Source organism: Fusarium oxysporum, chromosome 10 (assembly GCF_000149955.1).
Source record: "Fusarium oxysporum f. sp. lycopersici 4287 chromosome 10, whole genome shotgun sequence".
Taxonomy (NCBI): domain Eukaryota; kingdom Fungi; phylum Ascomycota; class Sordariomycetes; order Hypocreales; family Nectriaceae; genus Fusarium; species Fusarium oxysporum.
The window spans coordinates 123,732-145,896 of NC_030995.1; the positions used below are offsets into that span (position 1 = coordinate 123,732).

The 22,165-nt window shown below is 48.3% G+C and overlaps 8 protein-coding genes across 8 annotated transcripts; 5 read left to right on the forward strand and 3 right to left on the reverse strand.

Moving 5' to 3' along the window:
* Window positions 1–4: 4 nt before the first annotated feature.
* Window positions 5–965, reverse strand: FOXG_13619 (uncharacterized protein; the record flags this gene model as incomplete). Its single annotated transcript, XM_018393609.1, has 2 exons — window positions 142–965; window positions 5–64 (listed from the first exon to the last, which is right to left on the reverse strand). The coding sequence occupies exons 1-2, from the start codon at window positions 853–855 to the stop codon at window positions 5–7; spliced, it is 774 nt and encodes a 257-aa protein (XP_018252904.1). The 5' UTR covers window positions 856–965.
* Window positions 966–1,639: 674 nt separating this feature from the next.
* FOXG_13620 (uncharacterized protein) lies at window positions 1,640–2,722 on the forward strand. Its single transcript, XM_018393610.1, has one exon. It carries the CDS (start codon window positions 1,700–1,702, stop codon window positions 2,366–2,368), a length of 669 nt encoding a protein of 222 aa, XP_018252905.1. The 5' UTR covers window positions 1,640–1,699; the 3' UTR covers window positions 2,369–2,722.
* FOXG_21218 (uncharacterized protein) lies at window positions 1,759–5,821 on the reverse strand. The gene is made up of 13 exons (XM_018401529.1): window positions 5,518–5,821; window positions 5,274–5,459; window positions 4,833–5,017; window positions 4,677–4,772; window positions 4,415–4,614; window positions 4,323–4,356; window positions 4,080–4,274; window positions 3,624–3,997; window positions 3,169–3,565; window positions 2,933–3,118; window positions 2,733–2,883; window positions 2,595–2,684; window positions 1,759–2,541 (listed from the first exon to the last, which is right to left on the reverse strand). Exons 1-13 carry the CDS (start codon window positions 5,740–5,742, stop codon window positions 2,494–2,496), a joined length of 2,367 nt encoding a protein of 788 aa, XP_018252906.1. The 5' UTR covers window positions 5,743–5,821; the 3' UTR covers window positions 1,759–2,493.
* Window positions 5,822–6,124: 303 nt separating this feature from the next.
* FOXG_13623 (uncharacterized protein) lies at window positions 6,125–10,385 on the forward strand (the record flags this gene model as incomplete). The annotated part of the gene is made up of 8 exons (XM_018393611.1): window positions 6,125–6,385; window positions 6,438–6,654; window positions 6,709–7,146; window positions 7,208–7,801; window positions 7,849–7,960; window positions 8,012–8,299; window positions 8,352–8,700; window positions 8,838–10,385. The coding sequence occupies 8 exons, from the start codon at window positions 6,125–6,127 to the stop codon at window positions 10,383–10,385; spliced, it is 3,807 nt and encodes a 1,268-aa protein (XP_018252907.1).
* A 3,082-nt stretch (window positions 10,386–13,467) lies between these two features.
* FOXG_13625 (MFS transporter, SP family, general alpha glucoside:H+ symporter) lies at window positions 13,468–15,543 on the forward strand. The gene is made up of 5 exons (XM_018393612.1): window positions 13,468–13,766; window positions 13,842–14,320; window positions 14,375–14,712; window positions 14,761–15,158; window positions 15,209–15,543. The coding sequence occupies exons 1-5, from the start codon at window positions 13,545–13,547 to the stop codon at window positions 15,395–15,397; spliced, it is 1,626 nt and encodes a 541-aa protein (XP_018252908.1). The 5' UTR covers window positions 13,468–13,544; the 3' UTR covers window positions 15,398–15,543.
* A 472-nt stretch (window positions 15,544–16,015) lies between these two features.
* FOXG_13626 (uncharacterized protein) lies at window positions 16,016–17,617 on the forward strand. Its single transcript, XM_018393613.1, has 2 exons — window positions 16,016–17,127; window positions 17,177–17,617. Exons 1-2 carry the CDS (start codon window positions 16,124–16,126, stop codon window positions 17,499–17,501), a joined length of 1,329 nt encoding a protein of 442 aa, XP_018252909.1. The 5' UTR covers window positions 16,016–16,123; the 3' UTR covers window positions 17,502–17,617.
* Window positions 17,618–18,193: 576 nt separating this feature from the next.
* Window positions 18,194–18,805, reverse strand: FOXG_21219 (uncharacterized protein; the record flags this gene model as incomplete). Its single annotated transcript, XM_018401530.1, has 2 exons — window positions 18,194–18,453; window positions 18,514–18,805. 2 exons carry the CDS (start codon window positions 18,803–18,805, stop codon window positions 18,194–18,196), a joined length of 552 nt encoding a protein of 183 aa, XP_018252910.1.
* Window positions 18,806–20,509: 1,704 nt separating this feature from the next.
* FOXG_21220 (uncharacterized protein) lies at window positions 20,510–21,657 on the forward strand (the record flags this gene model as incomplete). The annotated part of the gene is made up of 2 exons (XM_018401531.1): window positions 20,510–20,645; window positions 21,434–21,657. 2 exons carry the CDS (start codon window positions 20,510–20,512, stop codon window positions 21,655–21,657), a joined length of 360 nt encoding a protein of 119 aa, XP_018252911.1.
* Window positions 21,658–22,165: the final 508 nt, after the last annotated feature.

Sequence of the window (22,165 nt, forward strand, 5' to 3'; positions counted from 1 at the left end):
TCGGTTAATAGGCTTCATATTTGTCCATCTCTCGACAAAAAAGCTTGCCATGCCAATATTCGAACTTAGTAGGAATTGCCGAGCGTAGAGAGGCATAAGCTTCCAGTCGAGCCAATGCATTGATCCAATCGCGCCATGGACCGATGGGTCTGATTTTCCGAGATAGATGAGAACTTCTTGGGCTTGTGAGTAGATCTCATGCATAAGTCTAATCTGCTTAGACTTTTCGTCGTTGTCGGCTTGATTGATGCAAAGAGCGTCGATCCACAGGACGCGTTTTCGTGTTGGGTGTCGCAAGTCCAGTAAGGCATCATGGAGATTAGCCCTGACACCAATATGGTGCCCAGAACATTCCAGCTGATATTTGGTAGTATCGTCTCCCCAGGCGTACGATAGAGCCTCGAATCTGGTCCTCCACGACAGCTCAGCGTTGACTAACTGGCATTTCAATGCGTCCTCGTGTGCTCCCGGCTCTAAGATAAGCAGTCGTATTTCTTTATCGCCAGTGATCGGTTGATACAGCTCACTTTCCTCTCTTTCGGTCGTATGTGCTAACTTTGCTGGTATTGCTCGGAAGATGGTCGATTGGGCAATGTTTGTGAAAACACCATTGTCTCTGAGAGGCTCGTACATATATGAGATAACGACTTGGCCCCAGGCAAGGGCACCGACAGATATCCATATTATCTTTCCAAAAGTCGTTTTCGAGCGTGGGACTTTATTTCTTCCTGGACCGGGTGCCTGGGTCGAATGCAATTGATGAGGCAGGTGATAATGCGGTCGGTATAGTGATTGAGGCCGCGCGTGGGTGACGCTTCGGGCGCCTCTTAAAAGCTGGCCTCTATGTAGAAACATGACGTCCCTGTCAGGCCCTACGTGAACATGCTCTCAAGACGGTCCATGGTCAAGATTCAGAGTCGATGCGTAATATTAGTAGTCGGAAGCTCAGTCTCTGATGGAGTGAGATGAACGCCTTCATTTGAAACCAAGGAAGGCTGAGCAGGTCAAGAGGCTGATGTGATTGGATGATCTGAAACGGGCTGCTTTTCAGCTGAGTTGGTGCAGTTCTGCCTGTCTTTGGGCCTTGTTACACTTATTGCCAGATGGTAACGCACAGCCGCATTTCGGGTTGCACTAAGGGTTATGACGTATAGAGCAGGATCTAGCTTGTCTTTTTGTCTCTTGGCCTGTGACATCCTCTGTTTCTCTTCTCACATTGTAATCCGCGGCCATAAACAATTCTGCTGTTGATACCCCGCACTGCCTAGCAGAATGCCTTGCGCTGCGGACAAGAAACTAAGACGCAGAAATTGCCAGTAAGATTTGCTTTCCCGAGTTGGCATTGGCACTTCTTATTGTTGTATACGCAATAAACATGGAGGCCAATATGTTCCTTGGTTTAAGACCGGTGAGGCTCCTTGCATGAGTAAGACCAGTCCGACTACAAACCACCTCCGCCCGAGCAATTAAAATTAACCTCAGTGACTTCACAGTTGACATAAGTACTTATAAAATGCTGAAATTACCAGAATAAGGATATGTAGAATGAAAGAAGTAGCCTAGACAGGCAGGTCGTCGAACGGAATTGTCACGTGTGAGTCTAGTGAGTACCGAGGTCGACTCTAGCCATGACCATAAATTCACGACTTCGCATTTGAGGGCACGCCTCTGTCACCCAAAATCACATCAACTAAACACTATGCAGCCAGAAAATTATCTTCTCGCCAGTTCCTGGACCGCAGCCATACTCTATGGCGTCAAAGCTCGTGCAAGGCCGAGCTACTCGCGCATGACCACCAAAACCCTCGCAGTTTCCTTACTTGCGATCCTCGTCAAAATTGTTGATGGGCCGTCGTACCTCCTAGCTGCACTCAGCTTTGGGGCGCTGGGCGATGCGTTTCTTGCTTGGGATTCAGAGCCGGCATTCTTGGCAGGCCTTGGAAGCTTCTTGACATCGCATCTCTTCTACATCGCGCTTTTCTTTGAGACAGGCGCAAAGAGGCTTGTTCTAGAAGATCAATCACGCGTCGCTATCGTTATCTCAGCAATTCTACTTGGACCCACGATGTTGACGCTGCTGATTCCGAGAGTCAACAACGAACTTCGCCTACCCATTCTTCTCTATACCTGTGCAATTCTGGGCATGATATTCTCGGCACTGACGATCGAGAATGATAAGGTCGCACTGGGAGCTGTTGTGTTTACGGTATCTGATACCATATTGGCCTCTGGCAGATTTCTTGTACCTACATCATCTTCACATCAAGTCTGGATGGACTATGCTGTTTGGATTCTTTACTACTCGGGACAATTCATGCTCGCAATGGGCACTCTAGAGAAAGCTGGAATTCAATTAGGTGCAAATTGAACGGAAATATATAGTCAGTGGGCTGACTCGAGACCTGCAACAACATTTATACAGTGATAGAAGAGACGAGGAGACGTTGATATATCAAGTACTATGCCACGAATGATGGGCCGGTCGTGACGTCTTCATGATACAACTCCCCGTTCGTTAGGATCAATGGCAAATTTGAAGCTCTGCTTGAGGTTAGAAAACGTCAAAAGGAATATGGAAAGGTATAACAGCTTACATCCAAGTTCGCATCAGAGTCAACACCGTCCTTGTCCTGCATTGATAGTTTGATGATCCGCGTCTTCTTCTCTTGCAATTTTACAACAGTCTATAGGACGTTAGTCTCCATCAACATAGCAAAACTGGGAAGACCTACGTTCTCGATGGAACCAGCCGTTATGTACTTGAAGATGGTGACTGGACTCGTCTGGCCCATCCTGACGACTCTTGCGATCGCTTGTTCTTCGATGGCTGGGTTCCACTGCGGTTCAACGATATGAACCATATTTGCTTGTGTGAGAGTGAGACTAAAGTGTTGTGAGCAATTAAATACTTGGAAGCTGAAGGTAAGCTTACCCAACTGCGCCAGTGTTAATGGATATGAGAAGGACTCGAATCACTGGGTCCTGGCAGAACTTGGAGAGTAGCTCCGTTCGGCCGACCAGCGGGTTACGTCCATCAACCTGAACAAAGGCAATACCTTCTGCTCCTAGCATCGTTGCTAAGATATCAAGAGTGTCTCTCCAGCTCGAGAACACTACACTGTATAAAAATTAACAAGACTATATGCGATGAGCTTCTTGGAGATATACCTCTTGGAACTCGCATCTAAACAAGATGACTTGATGTTGTTGATGACTGCTGACATCTTTGAGGACGGCTGTTTCACGTAGTTGCTCGATTGTGGAGAGAATTCTCTGGTAGGAGGATCCGGTGTATCTAGATCCATCATAGATGGCGTTGGAGATGGCGAGGGCGCAAGGGATAAGGCTTCATCCTTCATCTCAAATTGAAGCCGCCCACAAATAGGACAGCTGTCAAGGCCACCCAGGAGATCAAAGTTTCCAGTCCTTTCATCACAGAACTCGCATGCTGGCTCTGCACTCGGCGATCTTGAAGCCTTCCCTTTTGTCTTGGGCACAGCCAACTGATTCGTGCGTTTCGAGCCGCAAGCGCTGATAGAGATAGCTCCATGGTTACAAACCCCTCCTGAGTTTCATGATTGCTGAAAACAATATGTTAGACTTTTTGGAGTTCCCTTCCTTACCGGCCATCTTGTCAAAGTCTTCCCTGCATTGATCGAGAATGCCTGTAAACATGGACTTTTCAGTCTCCGTGGGCGTTACATCGATCTTTTGTATGCTGCTGGTGGGAAGGTCGAGCTTCGCTTGCGTTCTTCGTAGGCAACATACTTTGAGCATGATCTTCAGGTTTCGAGACTCGTTGAGTCCGTTTGTTGGGTCCTGCTCTTCCTCCCTGAATGGCTTCACTATGTGCTGTTCAAACAGGTTGCTCTGGCAGAAGGGCTCAAAACGTAGGAACTTCAACAGTGATCTGAGGTCATCAAAGCTATTCTGAATGGGTGTTCCGGTGAGACACCATCGAATATCGCTTTCAAGAGCAGCTGCGGCTTTATGTTGTCTGGTCGAAGAGTTTCGTATCTGATGGGCTGCAAAGGGTTAGTCAGAGAAACTACAAAAACGATCCTTGCGGCTTTCGTCACATATCGCTAGACTTGCCTTCATCGAGCACAATCCTTGACCAGTTGGTAGAGTTCAAAATCCTGTTGCCCCAATGATCTTTCTCTAACGTGTGATACGTTGTCAGTACGATATCGTGTCCCAGAAGAAGTTCTCGCTTTTTCGGTCGGGCATCTCCGTGGAAAGTGACAGTTCTAAATGTGTGAAATTGGAATCGCCTACAAACGATTAGTCTCATGGAAACGGTGCGTGATCTGGGATATTACCTATCAATCTCATTTTGCCAAACATCAAGCACCTCTTCATTCTGTCAGCGTGTAATAGAAGGCAAGGGAGAGAATTGGGTGTTGGAACATACGGCGAGATGGTAGGACAATAAGGGTAATGTCCGCCAGTGAATGCTCTCGAGTCTTACTGCTGCTCATAGTATCCCTGACGGAGGACTGGCCAAGTTGCTTTGAGCAAAGAATGGCACTTAGCATGGTCAATGTTTTGCCGAGGCCCATCACGTCTGCAAGTATTCCGCCACGGCCCGGTTTGTCTGGGTGAGATAACAAGCTAGATAGAACCTCAGAGTCAGCTGGCCGTAGGCTTGTCATCGAGATATCAATAGCAGGTACTTATGATGGATCGAGAGGAGCATGTGTCTATGCATTTGCGTGGCTACCTCCTCGTTCTCGCGGCCAAGAATGAACTCAACGCCTTTGAGCTGATGCCTATTGGTGCTCAGAGTTAGCCTCTAACAATACTAGCCAGAAATCTGATAGATGGCATACTCTTTCAATCTCGTGTTAAGCAAGAAGCGATCCAGAATATGCTGCACATCTCCACTCCTGGCTGCTGTGATATCCTCGGACGAACCGTCCAAGGATTCCATAACGTCTTCGACTTCTTGAGAAATCTTGGATTTGATGTCGCTTTCCTGTGAGCTTGAGCCTACCAGACGTCTGAGATCGGTCTTCTGAGAAGACGGGTAGAAGAACTGAGGGTTAATGTATGGGAATACAGGTTTCCAAAAATGCAGGATGTTGTAAATAAGTGCGATAAGTGGCGATCCCGGACCAGGCCTCATCAACGTCACTCATTGAGTTCCTTGGGCCATAAATGTTGACTGAGACAGCTACTGGCAAGCCCTTGCCAGATCTTTTGCGCTTGCAACGAAATACATAGACTCCAAGGACCACTGCGAATGATACGTCTCTGCATCTTTTGGCTACGATCGTCAGAATCGCGGCTGTATCGCAGTCGAGAACTGATCTCTTCTTAGAATTGGTTTCTCCATCACCAACCAAGTAGTAGTTGCTTCCATCAGGCTCGGTCTTGAATAGGCAATACCTGGCCCATGGCCGCGTCTCTTTGGGTATCTGAGTCTGAGGATTCACCAGAACCTGGGCTCCGCAGATCTACGCATGACGTCCAGTGTTAGCATTTGAAGATCCGGAGGTTCTCGAATAGCCTTACTGCTCCATAGCATATCCTTTCCTCTCCAAACTCCCCTTCTGCAACTGATATGTCATCTCCAATACCACTTGTGTCACTTGGCAAGTCTAAGTCCATGCCGGAGTCAAAATAATGCGGAGAATTCGCTCCCTCGGAACAGACAGCTTGTCTTTGGGAATACTTGGTTGAGGTGCCATTCTCGGTGTCATTGTCGCAATCTCTTCGTCGCTTGAGAGATGGTGCCATATCGAAATAGCTGAGTTCGGCGCCTCATTGATGATTGACTAGGTTAGAAGAAAATCTAGGACCCTCTATGGAATTATGTGACAAACATGTGATGGCGGTCAAGCTGAAAAAGCCTTACCAGATTTCCAGGCGTCAGGCAACCTCTTCAATCAGGCTGTGCTGGGATACGCGCCGAAAATTACAGCACTGCCCCGCCGGTCACACCCTAGCAGGTGATTCTTTACTCTTGTTGGCTGTGGTTTTCAGCCATGAAACACGAGTCGGTCTGCCTTGGGTTGAAAGTGAGGCGACGTACATGTTACTGATGTTGGGCCTAATCGCCAAATACAGTCCCTTCACCTTCATTTCACATCTCTCAACAACCATCAAACGGCCATCTAAAATGGCTGCAAATCAACAAACCAGCTTTGAAAAGTCTCTGGACCTCTTTCGCCGAGAGCTTTCTGATGATCAGATCAAGCAAATAAACGGAGTCAACCAGAAAACTGTGAACGATGCCATCCAAGAAATTCAGAACAGATTAGGGCGTCGGGGTGATCTCTGCAAATTGACCAGGGTCCAGAGATTTCTCCACGCGATGGAACATATTGAGAAGCTGGTTACCATTTTTCTCAACGCCAGTGACTTTGTGGCTTTTATTTGGGTAGAATTACACTATTTAATGGGGCTATTTTGGTACTGATGAGGCACTTTAGGGTCCGATCAAGCTGGCGCTCATGATCGCTACCAGCTGGACAGACTCCGTCAGGAAGCTTATTGACGCTTACGAAGAGATTGCAGAAGCACTCGATAACCTCGCCTTCTTTCATAACCTTATTCGGAGTAGAGATCACCTAAAATTGGTTTTGGAGGATTACTTCTCCGATATCCTTCGATTCCATCGATGCGTTCTTGGTGTTTTTTCTCGTCCAGGTTGGTATACCCGCCCCTCTGCATCTCTTATCCGCTGTTAACTGTTTGGCTTAGAATGGAAAAGATTCTTTGAATGGGCTTGGGGAAGCTTCCGACGTGAGGTCAAGCCTATTCTCAAAAGTCTCAAACGCAAACAGGCTCTGTTATCAGACGACAAGCTGCAATCCCACGCTATCTTGAAAGAAGTTCAAGACTCCGACCAGTGCACTAAGGACCAATTCAGTAACCTTCATACCAGCCTCGCAGACATCAGGTCTACCTTGGCTTCTGAGCAGTTACAAAGCAAGATATTGCAAGCACAGGAGATGAAGACCTACTTGGAGAGTCGATTGGACGTTTCAAAATCTCAAACTGATCTTCAGTTAGAATCGCGGGATCCTGTAGATGAAAATTCTGGCATTTGGATATTTTCCAATCCAGTTTTCAAAGGCTGGGAGGGAGAAAAGTCTGCAGAGAATAGGGTCTTGTTCCTCAATGGCTCTCCCGGTTCCGGTAAGTCATCTACTTATTTGCAATTCTGGGATTGTCTGTAGACTGACCCATCGATATAAAGGGAAGTCCACCCTAGCAAAGACAATAATTCGTCATCAAAAGAAAAAAGAAGCTTCTGCAGCTCCCAGGCGGAGTTTCCTGGCTTATTTCTTCTTCAAGCACAATGCCACGGACCGGAGAACGGCTCGGTCCATGCTCCAACACGTCATCATGCAACTGGTCAATGCAGATGAAACTATAATGAGGTTGGCTCATGAAAGGTTATCCACCAAGGAAGTTACCGAACTTGCCGACCTTAAAGAACTGGCAAGTAATTGCTTTACAGCTCGGCCAAATGCAACGCTTGTTCTTGACGGACTGGATGAGGCGACGGGCAACGAGCAAGAAATCTCTATCAAGTGGTGTCTGGATAAGCTTCTTCCAGCCGCGGCAACCTGTGGCTGCCACCTCAAAATACTGATTTGTGGACAGAGAGACGGAAGACTCGATTGTATACTTTCGTCTTATCCTCAAATCCGACTCGACCTAGTAGATGCTCATCAAAAGGATATCGAGCAATTCACGAAAGACCAAGCTGCCAATATAGGGGCTAGATTTCGGTTAGCACGGCAGGAAGAAGAAAACCTGATCTCCAAAGTATCGAGTGCATCTCAAGGTACGGATAATAAGCAAGTTACGGTTAATGAAGGCTAACCCGTCCAGGGATGTTTCTATATGCAAGAGTAGTGCTTGATAACCTTGCAGCCATGGACTCGAAACGAGACTTTAAAGACGAACTAGAAAACGATTCTTTCCCGAAAGATTTGGATCAGGCGTAAGCAAGGGAAAGACATCAGAGATTGGGTGAGGCTGCTAACACAGTTAGTTATGACCGTATCACTCAACGTATTCTGCAAAACAATCGGCCCTCGCGTGACACAAGCGTGAAGAGAATCCTTGGCTGGATTGTTTGTGCCGCAAGGCCTCTCCGATGGCGAGAAATACAGTCCAGATTCTGTATCGACGCAGATAAGCAGATATGTGACATTGAAAACGCCCGTCTAGATAGCTGCAAAGCTATATGCAGCTCTTTTGTTGACGTCACGGAGTGCGATTTGTTTCCCAACATTGAATCTGAGCAGGTCGTCAGCATGGTTCATGAAACAGCAACCAAGTAAGACCACGGACTGTCCTCGATGCATGAATATGAGCTAACATGGAAATAGATATCTTGTTCTCAACGGCACCGTTAACCTCCTACAGGAGCATATCGACATGGCACTCTTTTGTTGCCGTTACTTATCCTCTCATTCTTTTACTATGTCCAGGAGCCAAAACATCACTGATGAGATCCGTTCTGGATATTTTAGTTTCTTGGACTATGCGGCTGCTCATTATGCACTCCACATAGAGAAGGTAGAGGCTTCAACAGACTCGGCCTTGACGTTGGAGGCTGTCAAACAAGCCGCAGCTGATCTGGCAAAGGCCAACTGCAGACAGACTTCAGTCCAAACAGAAGAGAGTCATGAGACTACTCAAGACGGGAACTTGGCCATTCAAGATAATGTCCTTGTTGTACGAAGTTTGATAGGCCTGCAAAGAAAAAAAACGGAAACCGCTATTTTCGACGCAACCGAGGGGCCAATCAGGCATAAGTGTCATAGGATTCAATGCTCGAAGGTTCAGATGGCTACAGACGGTGATCTACACAGCTTGCGAAAAACATCCATTCCAGAACTTCTCGGTGTCCTCATAGTGATTGTTTTGCGAATACAATTGGTTACGCTTCTCAAAGGCGGCTGGAAAGCCATAACGAGGCCTTTCACCACACTACAACTGGAGCCAAAGTTACCTTTCCTACTGGATCTAAGACTGGCGAATGGGACCTTTATGAAGCTTGCAAAGCTGGTGACCTTGGCGAAGTTAAGAGATTTCACCGTGGGGGAGAAGATCTCAAGAGTGCTGGCGCAAAAGCTGTCACGCCCCTGTGTGCTGCTGCTGAGGCTGGACATGGCCATGTTTGCAAGTACCTCGTCGATAACGGAGTTGACCCTTTTCGTAATAAACGTGATGCAAGATCCTCACGGAATCCAATCACTGGAGTGATCAACGGGTCGCATCTGGAGATCTTGGAATTATTTCTGCACAGCGGCAATGGCCCGGACGATTCCCAGCTGGCAGAAAATATTGCCCGGGCGATACACGCGGACCGCCCAGCCGCATTGAACATGCTTCTGACCCTAAGACAGCCAATAGACCATGCGGACGTGATCAAGCTGGTTCCATTGGAAATAATATCCCAGACCGGCTGGAGATTAGTCCGAAGAGGCTCTCACTCAATAGACGCCACGCTGATACATGCCTGGTTCCAATATGTCAAACCAGAGTTTTACAATGAGAAAGGGGTATTCATTGCACAGTCCGACTGTGCGGAGTACAAGATCTGGGGAGACATAATTTTTCGACAACTCGATTCCTTCCACAGGGCGCTTCGTTGTGGATGCTACTCTCTTGCCACATTCCTAATGGATATCGGGAATGATGAGTATCTCCAAATTAAAATTGAGAATGGGGATACACCATTACATTGTTGCATAAGAAGACTGTGCGAAGGGGACTGCAGTGACTGTATGTCCATGGTTCGGCGCCTTCTTCAATACGACGGTGGTAAATTTGCCAATATTACGGACAGTGATGGCAGTCTACCGGCACATACAGCATTGAGTGGCTGTGCCCCGCAACCTGTTTTGCGAGCTGTTCTTGACAATGCAAGAGATATTAACCACAGAGACAATTCAGGTCAAAGTCCGTTACACAAGGCCTGGTCCGCTCGATTGATTGGCGTGCTACTGGAGAATAAGTCTGTTGATCTCTCCAGTCGAAACAACAGAGGGCAAACCGTATTTTCAGCATTCCTCAATGACGGGCACGTTGTTGATGTAGATGCGTTCGAGTATCTCTTTGAAGCAGACCCAAGACTTGCATGGACACCAGACGAATCTAAAGAGGGATTCACGCCACTTCATCACGCAATGAAACTTCTAGAAAGCCAAAAGCTTGTCCCTTACTATCATCAAAAAAGAATCCAAAGAGTGGTCAAGTTCTTACTTACATGTTCTGAAGCGAAACGAGTCCTGATGGCATACGAAGCCAGGTCAACTGAGGCCGATCGAAAAAAGGTGCGAGACTTTGCACGGAAAGAAATGCTACAAGAAGCATTAGATATCATGGATTCAATTTTGTTTGATGTTGTAGCCTAGACACAACACATAGGTACGTATAAACCAAAAAGTTGCTTTTGGACACACATACCGTGACAATGTCCATTAGTTTATCATGGACACTTCATTGTAGGATGCAATTGGAATTCACACTTTACATATTGGTTCCACCTCATTCAAATCGCAATTGGCGCACTGCCTGCATATATCAGGACCAGTGAAATGACTGTTAGAGTATAAGTCACTGTTTGTCTTGATGAGAGAAATTTGAGTTCGCTCCGTTGGTGGATGCTTGACAACGTGACGAGTCCAGCCTTAAGTCAGATTGGGCATCGCGGGTTCGATGCAATATTGAGTGAGCCTGGGGCTCCCCAAGAAAATTGGAGAACTGCACCTCATTAGCCGTTGATGCTGATAGTGCCCCTACTAGTTCAAGCGAGAGTCTGGGGGATGTAGTCCTATGCGAACCAATTGGGATCGATTCTTCACAGCTTCAGCACTCAGCTGGTAACCAATCACTTACTCATCAGAACATCCTGCCATGCTACCCTCGAGCTCAGGGAAGTAATATCACAATTCGACTGAAGCCCACCTTTATCATTCCCAACTTACATGTCAGAGCAGATTCCTGCATCGAAATCACGGCTAATGGTAACGAGTCCACATATTGCATTTCCAGTGGCGACCTATCGATACCATTTTGTAAGGCTAAGGCTACAGTCAATACCAAACGTATGGTGTGTCTGCTTCTTACGGAAGCTATCTGTCAGCGCTGGGCTTGTATCTAATGTAGCTAGCATGTCGAAGATCTTACAGTAAGAGTACTTTCACCACGCACATTCTCTTTTCTAGTCTCAAGATCTAGAGCTAATCGTCTGATTCCACCAAACCTACCCACATTATGCAGACATGCGTTCTTCTTCATGCTGGGACTGGCAACTTGTCTTCGCCACAAAACCTCGTCAACGAGGCTAGCTCCAATCTTGAGGATGACCCAATGCGCCGGTATAAGAGGCACGACGGACTCGACGTTATCATACTCTCTACAACTGTCACTTATGCGGCACTGGCAACTGTATAAAAAAAATAAGTGATCTCGGGAAAGGAGATAGTAGTAACTCTTTATCACGAGTGTCGTCCCTTGGGTAATCTTTAATCGCCTCACAACTTGAATACAGACTGAGGCGATCATCCGTCACTGTCCACCTAAATCTACAAATACCCCATGTCTTGGAAGTGGAGTTTCTCCAAAGTATGCCAGACTGAGATCCGTACCAGTAGTGTCGCGTCTCGATGGATACGACTAAACGAGCATATTGCTTGGGGCAGCTTACCTTGTGGCCTGTGCCGAGAATCCGTAATCAGGAGTCATGTTTCTCTGGTGGCTTGCGTAGATCGGCGTCTGGATTCGTCGCAAATGCCTGGAGATGAGCATCGAGATACATGATGGCGAATCATAATTTGTTCTGTTACATATCGTGTCATAACGTAGAGGTTAAGTCCAAGATATATCCGGCGGCTTTATGATTCCAGTTCCCCTCTCATATGGATTGTCTCGGGTCAATTGGCAACATTCCTGTGATGTCTCATTGCAGCAGCAGTCCATCTCGAACGCAACCTAACCTAGACCTCAGATACGACTTCAGATGACAGCTTAAAGAGGAGACCTCAACTAATGCAACAAAAACCACGTGGAATCCGAATTTGACGGATGCAAGTCTGAGGCAATCCAGCCCAGACATCCATCACCAACTGGTTTCAGCCTTTATTCTGCATCTCAGCTTGTCACTTGCGCTTTCACATAAGCCAGGATACTTTACCCGGGCCGTTGGGACTCAAACTTAACGCCCCTATAGGAATTAAACCATATAATTAACTCTAAATCACTACTTTAAAAAATCTACACGCGCAAATCAGGAAGTGTCATCTGGAAATAAATGCGCCAAAGCTACCCTGCATTTGCCTGATTGCCCCCAGGGCGCAAGAAAACCTCTGACACTGAATCAAGGTGCCAAAAAGGCTTAGTCTAAGGTCTACTAAATAAACACTAAATTATGCCTAAGTTTACCTAAGACTTTTTGTCACTTAGGATAGATGTCCTAAGTTTTATTGCATCCCCTCGATTGCTTCTCGAAGGATCAACGGCAAGGAATGCCGCTCTTGGCACGCACCGGGAGTGTGACCCGATAGGTGCATTAATTCCACGCTAGCAGAAGCGCGTCAAGAATCAATTGGCGCGCCTGTGCGGGAAGTGCGACTGTTACAGGTTATGCTTCTGGACTTTTCGTATGGCCCACGTGAGATTCGCAGGGGACGGAGATGGGAGATGGGGTAGCATAGGGAGAGAGGAGCAGGGATGTGAGCTTGCAGCCCTCCAATTTCTCGTCTTTTTGTGGTACGTTTAGCCGGGTCTTTGGTGATTCGCTCGCATGTTGGGTTCCCCAGCTTCTCCAGTGCTCTAGATGAATAACCGTATACACTGGAGAATCAAGACCCGCCTTTCCCCAGACAGAAATACAAGCTTCTTTCTTTCTTCTTTTCTTTTCGTTCTTGACGGCTAGTCTGGATATTCGGTACATAGACTCCCGGATCGGCATGTTTCGTGAGAGGCTCACCTCGGCTCGGTAGTAAATACCACGAGGCTCGTGAGTCAAGCGTGGAGATGTTTGGAGTAAAACGGGGAAATTAAGACCGATGCAGGATGCAACCTTGTCCCATCCTGGCATGACCCCGAACTCCTCCCGCCGGAGTCGCGCCGTAGTGGTGTCTTGATCCGGGGTAGTCTGCGGGGTTTCTCGCGGGGAACTCCTCGTTCATAGGTCGTCCTTGCAATGCTGTTGGTCTCCAATCTCTCTCGCCATTCGTGCGTCTAATGCCCGAGGGAACCATACCCCAGATGCCTAAAATCACATACCCCATACCCCGGTCCATAGACGCACGCTACGTATCATCGCCGAAAGCCTTGCTTTGCCAATTCTCCCGGTTGCTTTTAGCTCAAAGGTACTTTTTGATGCTACGACTCCATATTATACCTTACCCTGCTAGGTTAGGGACAGGGATCCATACGATCGGCATGTTCCTAACGCGACGTTTCAATTTTCTTATAAATGTCAACGCTCGGCACCGTTGCATTTTCTTATGCTCTCCTTTCTCGACTCATCCTCAATCATTGTTGATCTTCAATAACAACACGTCAACATGAGCAACGACGATAACAAGGGCGTTGGCGGCATCTCAGAGGTCAAGGGCGATGGGGCCCATATCGACCATGCCTACGATGTCGAGGCAAAGAAGGAGATGGCCGCTGATATGCAGGGCGCCATTGACGCCGAGAACGCGGAGCATAACATGACCGTTCTCGAGGCCGTCAGAGCTTATCCCGCTGCTTCTCTCTGGGCCTTCAACATGTCTTGCACAATTGTACGCAGTGCCGCCCCCAAATTTTGTTTCTGTTACCCCTCACCGGTGAATTGTGGCTAATATGAGTGGCTGTAGATCATGGAGGCTTACTGTGTTTTCCTCATCGGTAACTTCATCGCCCTCCCCGCTTTCGCCGACAGATACGGTATCTGGAGTGACACCAAGGGCAAATATGTCATTGAGACAAAGTGGCAATCTGCTCTTCAAGTCGGTGGCCCCATTGGCGCCATCATCGGTGTCACCATCGCCGGTCCCATCACCAGCCGTATCGGATACCGATGGGCTACTATCAGCGGTCTCATGCTCCTCAACGCCTTCATCTTCATCTTCTACTTTGCCGACTCTCTGCCCGTCATGCTTGTCGCTCAGCTCCTTGAGGGTATCCCTTGGGGTATTTTCATCGCCAACTCTCCTGCTTACTGTTCCGAGATCGTGCCTCTCCAGCTTCGTGCGCCTGCTACGCAGATGCTTCAGATGTTCTGGGCCATTGGTGCGATTATCGTCGGTGCTGTTGCTTATCGCTACAATGATCTTCACGAGCAGGCTGCATTCCGGTATGTTCATTCAATTCTCATCACCAATCTCTCAGATTGCTAACAAAATCTCAGTGTGCCTATCGCTCTTCAGTGGATGTTCCCCACTCCCCTCGCCATCCTCATCTTCCTCTCCCCCGAGTCTCCCTGGTGGCTCGTCCGAAAGGGTCGTCTTGAAGAGGCTGCCAAGGCCGTTCGACGTCTCGGACGTTCTACCCACGTCGACAACGCTCAGGAAGCCATTGCCATGATGAGGCGTACCATTGATCTCGAGAAGACCGTCAAGGAGCCCAGCTTCATTGAGCTGTTCCAGGGCACTGATGCTTACCGTACTGCCATCGTTTGCTGCGTCTACGCCGCTCAGAACCTTACTGGTAACCTGATCGCTAACCAGGCTGTCTACTTCTTTGAGCGTAAGTGAAATCTCGTGTGAGCTTTGAACTGTACTGACTGATTTACAGAGGCCGGTATGCCTAACAAGACCGCCTTCGCTATGGGCCTCATCACCTCCGCCCTCCAGACCGTCTTCGTCATGCTTTCTTGGATTCTCACCAGTTACTTCGGTCGTCGATCCATCTACCTCTGGGGTTCTCTTGGAAACACTGTTCTCCTGGTCGCCCTCGGTATCGCCGCCACTGTCGGTGATGTCAAGTCCACCGTCAACTCCAACACCCAGGCTGCTCTCGGTCTCATTGTCTCCGTCCTCTTCACCCTCGGACCTGCTCCCGCTTCTTGGGTCATCATCGGAGAGACCTCTGCCATTCGTCTTCGACCTCTTACCACTGGTGTCGGCCGTGGTTGCTACTACCTCGTCAACATCCCCTGTATCTTCCTCTCCTCATGGATGCTTAACCCCACTGTAAGTTCACCATCTCCAGCCTCCTCAAATCAGCTACTAACAGTCTGCAGGGTGCCAACCTCGGTGGCAAGTGCGGTTATGTCTGGGCCGGTACCGGTTTCGTCTGCTTGGTCATGGCATATATCTGGCTTCCTGAGATGAAGAACCGATCTTACCGAGAGATCGACATTCTCTTCAAGCGCAAGGTCCAGGCCCGCAAGTGGAAGAAGACCGTCATCGATGTCCACGACGACGAGTAGATGTTGCTACTCTCAAGAGGCAAGCAGCATGGTTTCTCCTGGGGAAGATCAAGCTGGATACCTCGTGTTGCTCTGTTTATTTAAGCGGCTGGATTATCTAACGTGGTTTTGTAAATCACATGTCGACCTATGTAGTCATACAGGAGTAAGACAATTTGAGTTGTCTTTTTGCCTACAGACTTTTTAGGAATATTAATCATGATTATCATAATATGCTCGCGCTGTCTGTGATTGTTGTATTGTAAATGTTGAACCAACCACGCGGTACGATACGCGACCTGCATGTCGCGTCTCACTGCATATTGGTCTTGACGCGGTCGCATTTACCAACGAGTCTGTCGAGGCAATTGCGGCATAAGATGGGCCGTTGAACTAGTGGCAACTCAATCGGATCTGTTTATGGACCCCATTTGTCACTTGTCGGAATATGTACCCCCGACAAACATCACCGTCCCAAGCCAGTGGAGCTGACATCTGCTCTCAATCTGCACTGACAGGCGACACCAAGCATAGAAGAAGGGAGTAAAAACATGTTGGTTATTATAACAATACTGAAACATTGAGAATAACCCTGGTCATCACTTTCACATAACGCGTTAACGATGCAATGATGATATAACCCATGACGCAATATTTACGACTCTCATCTCCACCTTTACCAGTATATCATGATCTCCAACCATTCTACCTTCACTCATTCTCATTTAACTTCACACATCTTCAATCATGGCAGAGCAGGATATCTACGGCGGTAAACTCGCCAATCATTCACCGTCCCTTCCAAAGGGCACCTTCACTGGCTCCGGCGCCGAACAAGACATTTACGGTAGTAAACTAGCCGGTCACACGCCCTCTCTTCCCCACGGGGCATTCGCCGGATCTGGGGCCGAACAAGATGTCTACGGCAGTAAATTCGCCGACCACTCCCCATCTCTCCCCAGACCTTCGTTCGCTGGATCTGGGGCCGAGCAGGATATCTACGGCAGCAAGTTTGCCGGACACTCTCCATCTCTGCCTCGGGCGAGTTTCGGGGCAACTGGTGCCGAACAAGATGTTTATGGCGCGCATTTCAATCGCACCGCGTATCAAGGTCTAGGCACTAGTGCGCTGGGACTACTGCACTCCGCAATCTTACCGTCTTTTAGTCTGCATGCTGGGTTATCGGCGGTCGCGTATGGGGTATCGCGGTATGCGGATAGAGTTGAGGGGAAGGACGTTCTTTGGGCTTCTGGAATGACGTTAAATGCTTGGTGGAGTGCTATTGGTTCTCGGTATGTTTACGATAGTGTTTCACCTCTTGATGCTTGGAATGGTCTTGGTTACTCGCAAAAGCTTCTTCTTGCTGGTGTTACAGCTTGGGGCGTAAGACTTACCTCCCGCGTTGTGTCGCGAAGCTTGAAGCGTGGAAAAGATGATCCTCGCTATGACGTTAAGAGAAAGGATCCTGGTTTCTGGAGCAAGGCTCTATTCACTACGTTCTTGCCCGAGGCTGTTGCGCAGACCATCATCTCGCTTCCCTTCACAATTCCTTTCCGCGCTGTAGCCGAGAGCGCCGTCGCTTCGCCTTTTACTTCCAACGGATCCGTCTTCCACTCGCTTGCCATCTTCTTGTTCACCACCGGCTTCGCTCTTGAGACCTTGGCCGATGCCCAGCTTGAGTCGTTCAAGAAGGACGACACTGCCCAAGGCATCAACCGCGAAGGCGTCTGGAGCATTGTTCGACACCCCAAGTAAGTTGTCGCCCCAACCGGTGAACAAACCAAAGCTAACATATTCGAGCTATCTTGGCGACGCCCTAATCCACGCCTCGTTCCCCATTCTTCTCCTGGGCGCCGGCATTCTCCATCCCATCGCTGCCCTCGGCCCAATTGCCAACTATGTCTTCCTGCGCTACCTCGGTGGTGATAGGGAGAACGAGGAGAGTCAAGCTGAGCGATACTCCAAGCACGATGCTGTTAAGGCACTGGAGTTTGAGGAGTACCGCCAGCAGAAGAACAGCTTCTGGCCAAAGTTAGAGGAGCTTAAGAACAGCTGGACGCTTGGAATGTTGGGTGTTGGTGTTGCTGGTGTCGTTCTCGAGAGAGGACTTCGTGCCATGGTGTGAGAAAGGGTATGTCGGGAATGTACTATAGCAAAATCATCGAAGGTCAAGAATTATTGTCTATCTCATAAGTAAAAGACGCCATCCTCTCCTATATAAAATCGCAACTTCAGTCATCCTTTCGTTACACCGATCACCCCGAACATAGATACGTGTGACGGATTCAAGCTCCACCACCCGGACCACGAGGCGCCTTTGACCACTGGAAATCCAGCCCCTTCAACGGCGCGTCAAAGCTACCATTGTCCTCTGACCAAGGAATTATCTCCTGTGCCCCTAAACTCTGGCCCTTAATGGCAGCAGCCTTGTTAGCACGGACAACTGCATTTCCGATATCCCATCCACCGTCGTCCTCTTTTCGCTTGTAATCTGAAGCATATGTCCCAGTTAAGGTGCCACTACTTGATAATTTCAGATCATGCGGACCGAGACGTTGCAAGAAAATTACCCAGCTCCGGTGGTGTCCTCTACTTTCACGTTGAATGCAGGACAGTGGCCGTTTCCCTCAACATTGGCATAGAATGTACTATTTTCTACGAGGGTTATGACCACATTGGAAACTCCCAGACTCAAGAACTCATCTGCAATAGTGAGCCGAGTTTTTGTATTAACATCGTCTCTATCAATTCCCGAAGTAATAGCCGCTTCACATTCATTCACGAGTAAATCAGTGAGGCATCGGTAAAGGCTCTTGCTTATTGGGTTGCAGGAGCAGCGTTGATACAAAAGTCGATACCAGCCTTGCCATCAGTCGCTAGCACGGTTTCAATAACATCCTTGCCAATCCCCATCTGGGATACCACCATGTCTGGCTGAGTCCCTCCTCCAAGCTGCTTTGCATTGACAAAGTACGCCTTTCTCCAGGTAGCTCTGGCACCAGGAGTGAAGAGACAGCGATTTTCGCGTGTATGACCTTCAATCATGACGAAGGAAATGCTTGGGCTGCTATTGGGTACTGAGATGATCCCCAAAGCATCAACGCAGTTTTTATTCCACTAGGCTTTGAATCTCTGACCATATCTATCATCGCCAACCGCCCCGATCACTTCGACCTGGATATCATCTCCAGTCCCAACTGTGACCTGTTCTGCCGCGACGATGAGGCTATCACCTGGCAGTGTTTCTCCTGCTGAATGTGATTTCTGGCATGTTCTGTAGGTCGCAATAGCCGAGTTTGCTCCCTTACCTCCAAGAGCTTCATGATAGTGATTTGCACAGACGCTCTCGCCGCAGTCAAAAATGCGACTCGTAACCATAATAAAGTCAGCATCCAGAGCTCCAATGACGGCTATAATCTTTGGCGGCATCTCCGTGACCCTGTTCTTTACTCTTGTGTCTCGAAAAGATGAAGTAAGGGATCAAGGGTGCAAATAAAGGATCAAATTCTCGGCGGTCACAGGCGATGGGACAGAGCGTCACCAACTGAAATACTTCTTTGTCCCAGCGCACCAGGCCCAGTCGACCAGATCAAGAATCTAAACCGGTTCAATTTCAACATGAACAATCACCTCTAACCCTAATGAATCTCTCTGTCAAGTTTGGTCATGTCGCCACTGAAGACGAAACAAAGCCTTGTCATAGACCTTTGCGATGTACCAGCTGAAGCGCCAACGCCTTTGCCCCTTTACACAACCTTCCCCGAATCTCAAAGCATCGAAATTATTTTGCTTGCCTATTTCGGAGTAGGCATTGGATGTTTGAAGCTACATGGCTAGTTTAGAGAGACGAAGCAAGGGCGAAAAGGCGTGCGAATATGAGGAAGTGTGAGCTACATGTGTTATTGGTAGCTCAGATCTGTCCCTAGCGAGAAACATAAATGGTGTCTATTCTTTTCGCCGTGTTTTAATCTTTTCTTTGTAACAAGTAACTTAGTCAACATATTTTGAACAATCTATGCATAAGCCAAGGAAATCTGCTCCCCCTGATACGTTTCAAGCAATTTAACGATCTCATCATGCCCTTCATCAATAGCCCGATCCCGTGCTGCCCTGCCTTGGGAATCTGTTGCGTCGACTTTAGCCCCCTACGCTAACAGCAACCGCGCCACATTTTCATGTTCAACCTCAGACGCCAGTGACAAAGGAGCTTGTGCATACTCAGGATGCCGGGCCTCCATGTCTGCCCCATTCTTAAGGAGTACCTCGACGACACCAGCGTGTCCATCTTCAGAAGTTAAGCACAACGGCGTTTTGGATGACCCATCGATAACGTCAATTTGGGCTCCATGCTATAGAAGAAGACTTGCGTTTTCTGGCCTGTTTCTGATAGCTGCCCAGTGGAGTGGAGTTTTCAGAAATTCAGAGTCTTTGGACTTGACATCTGATGAAGATGCCACACCAAGCGAAAAAGACCAGTAAGTCATCAAACTCCAGGAAGGCCATGTGTAGAGCTTTGTCCCAGCAAGCTAATTCAATAGACAAGAATCCAAGGAATTTCTGAACAACCTGTGGCCGCTTTCCGTTACATCGAACATATTCGGCCGCTGCAACCTCAAATTGCCTAGAAATAACACCCCAGGAAACGAATTGCAGATCTGGACTCGAGGGTTAACGAGGGTATCAACGTAATCGGTCAAGCCATCAAGACCAACAACATCAATAGTTCAAAAAGTAAGAGTTTCGTTGGCCGAGAAAGCAGCTGTCGACAAGACAGCGACGGTCATGGGTCACATACTGCGCAGATGCTTCTTAAAACAGCCCCAATGGCTGGAATCTACGTTGGCGAGATATGCACTGGCAAGAAGATAGAGCCGGGATACGTGAAAGGAACTGCAGACGTAAGTTGCTTCCCTGAGACGCCCGATTACGCCTTGTGAGGGCATGCATCCAGAAGCTGGAACTAGGTAGCAGGAGCTGTCTGACGATTCATGATAATACATCAGTTTCTGTGTCCCTGTTAGACTTGGTCGTTGTTCTAGGAGGTTTCTTTGAGGGAATATGAAGGTTAAAGGTTGAGTTTGGCGATATTGCTTGAGGTAGTAATACCTAGAAGATATTAACGAGAGTACAGAAATGAGTGAGTATCAAAGCCAAAGAGGAAGTAACTGGCAGCGGACTGGTCGACAAGGGTGCGATCTGTGGACATGCCTTCATGCTCCTCGAACCGGGCCGCAGCAGTGCAGGGAGTTCAGCGACAAGAGGTCCCAGGGTAGGTACTATATACTTGGCCGGCTCACAAATTACCTTGCAAGTGCCCAGGGATGCGGGGCTCTCAGGGCGTGCCCAGTTCTATTTTAATTCCCTCGCTCTTTGCTCTCTCCCTCCTACATGCTATCTGTTCCACCAATGCCATAGATGATGTTGAACGTGACCTATTCTCGTGTCTAATACCCAATTGAGTACATGCACAGTGTCCAAGGGTTGTATGTCAGCTGATGCACGAAGGCCGCCTCGCATTTGCCTGATTTTGCCTGAAACTTTCAGGCTGCGAATTACATCTTCGGTGAAGAGTGTGGTATAAAGAGACGCGTACAACCTTGAGCAGAATCGATTTTACTCTTCAGTCAATTCCGTCCAGCCCAAGTTTAACCATACGGCCAACAATCAGTCGGGTAGTTCCAACCAACTCGGATTTGTTCATTATTCTGCCATCACCTCGAAATATCTACTATCCTAGAAAGAAAAAAATGGCCGCCAAAAACTTAACGTGCGGGTCCTTTACGTCGTCAGGGGACCTCATAACGAGTAAGATATTCATGGTCAAAAGGCAGCGGGATTTGCCAATGTCCCTACTTGCATCTCTAAGTAGGCACTGCGAGCGAGCGTGCGGGAGCATAGCTGCTGCAATCCCCCCATCTGCCCCGCTGCCAGTGAAGTTATTTATGTTAAGATGGGGGCGATTGCGGCGGCTCTGCTCCAAAACGCGCACGTCCGCGCGCTACCAGTATGCACTCACCCTTGCTCCTTGAAGTCAGCGCTCTCGCTGACGGGGCCTAGATGACACTTCGTTTCCCGATCTCGATCTCTTCGATAACACCGAATGGCTTCACGGCGCGGGCATTCTCGACCAGCCTGAACGTTACGATGACCCGCCCACGCTTCAGTACTTCCCAAATGATGGGGGCGAAGTGATGGAACACGGACACCACTTGCAGATAAACGCAGAGGAACCACTTTCTGAGAAAAGATTGAGGTCTGGATCCTTTTTCGTCGACCCATAATGCTTGAATCCTGATTTACAATAGGACGATTGACAAAAGGAGGACTCGGAAGTTTTTTTGTTCCGATTGTACTCTTTCCTTTGGTTCCCAAAATGACGTCAATCGGCATCAGTCCAGCATCCATGACCGGAGGAGACCATACGTTTGCCAAGTGCCTGGATGTCGTCGTGGAGGCAAGGGGTTTTCCAGAAAGGACAACCTCAAGGTCCATTTGCGTGACGTACATGGAACTCAAGCGATGGACCAATCACTGGCGGAAGGCATCGATAAAATGGGGGCGAGGGAGTTGAGTGACTACGCCCAGGGCTGTCCGCGAGAGGAATTGCTTCGACTCGTGCTTCAGCAGCGAGCAACGTGTGAAAGGGAACGGCAAAAGCGGCGGGCTGTTGAGGAGGAGCTTGGGAAGTTGAAGCAAATGTATGAGGGGTGGGATGATATGTGGTTAAACGTGTTGTCACAGAACTGTTGAAGTACTGAAATAGGTACATTACCCGTGTTATTCAGTGCG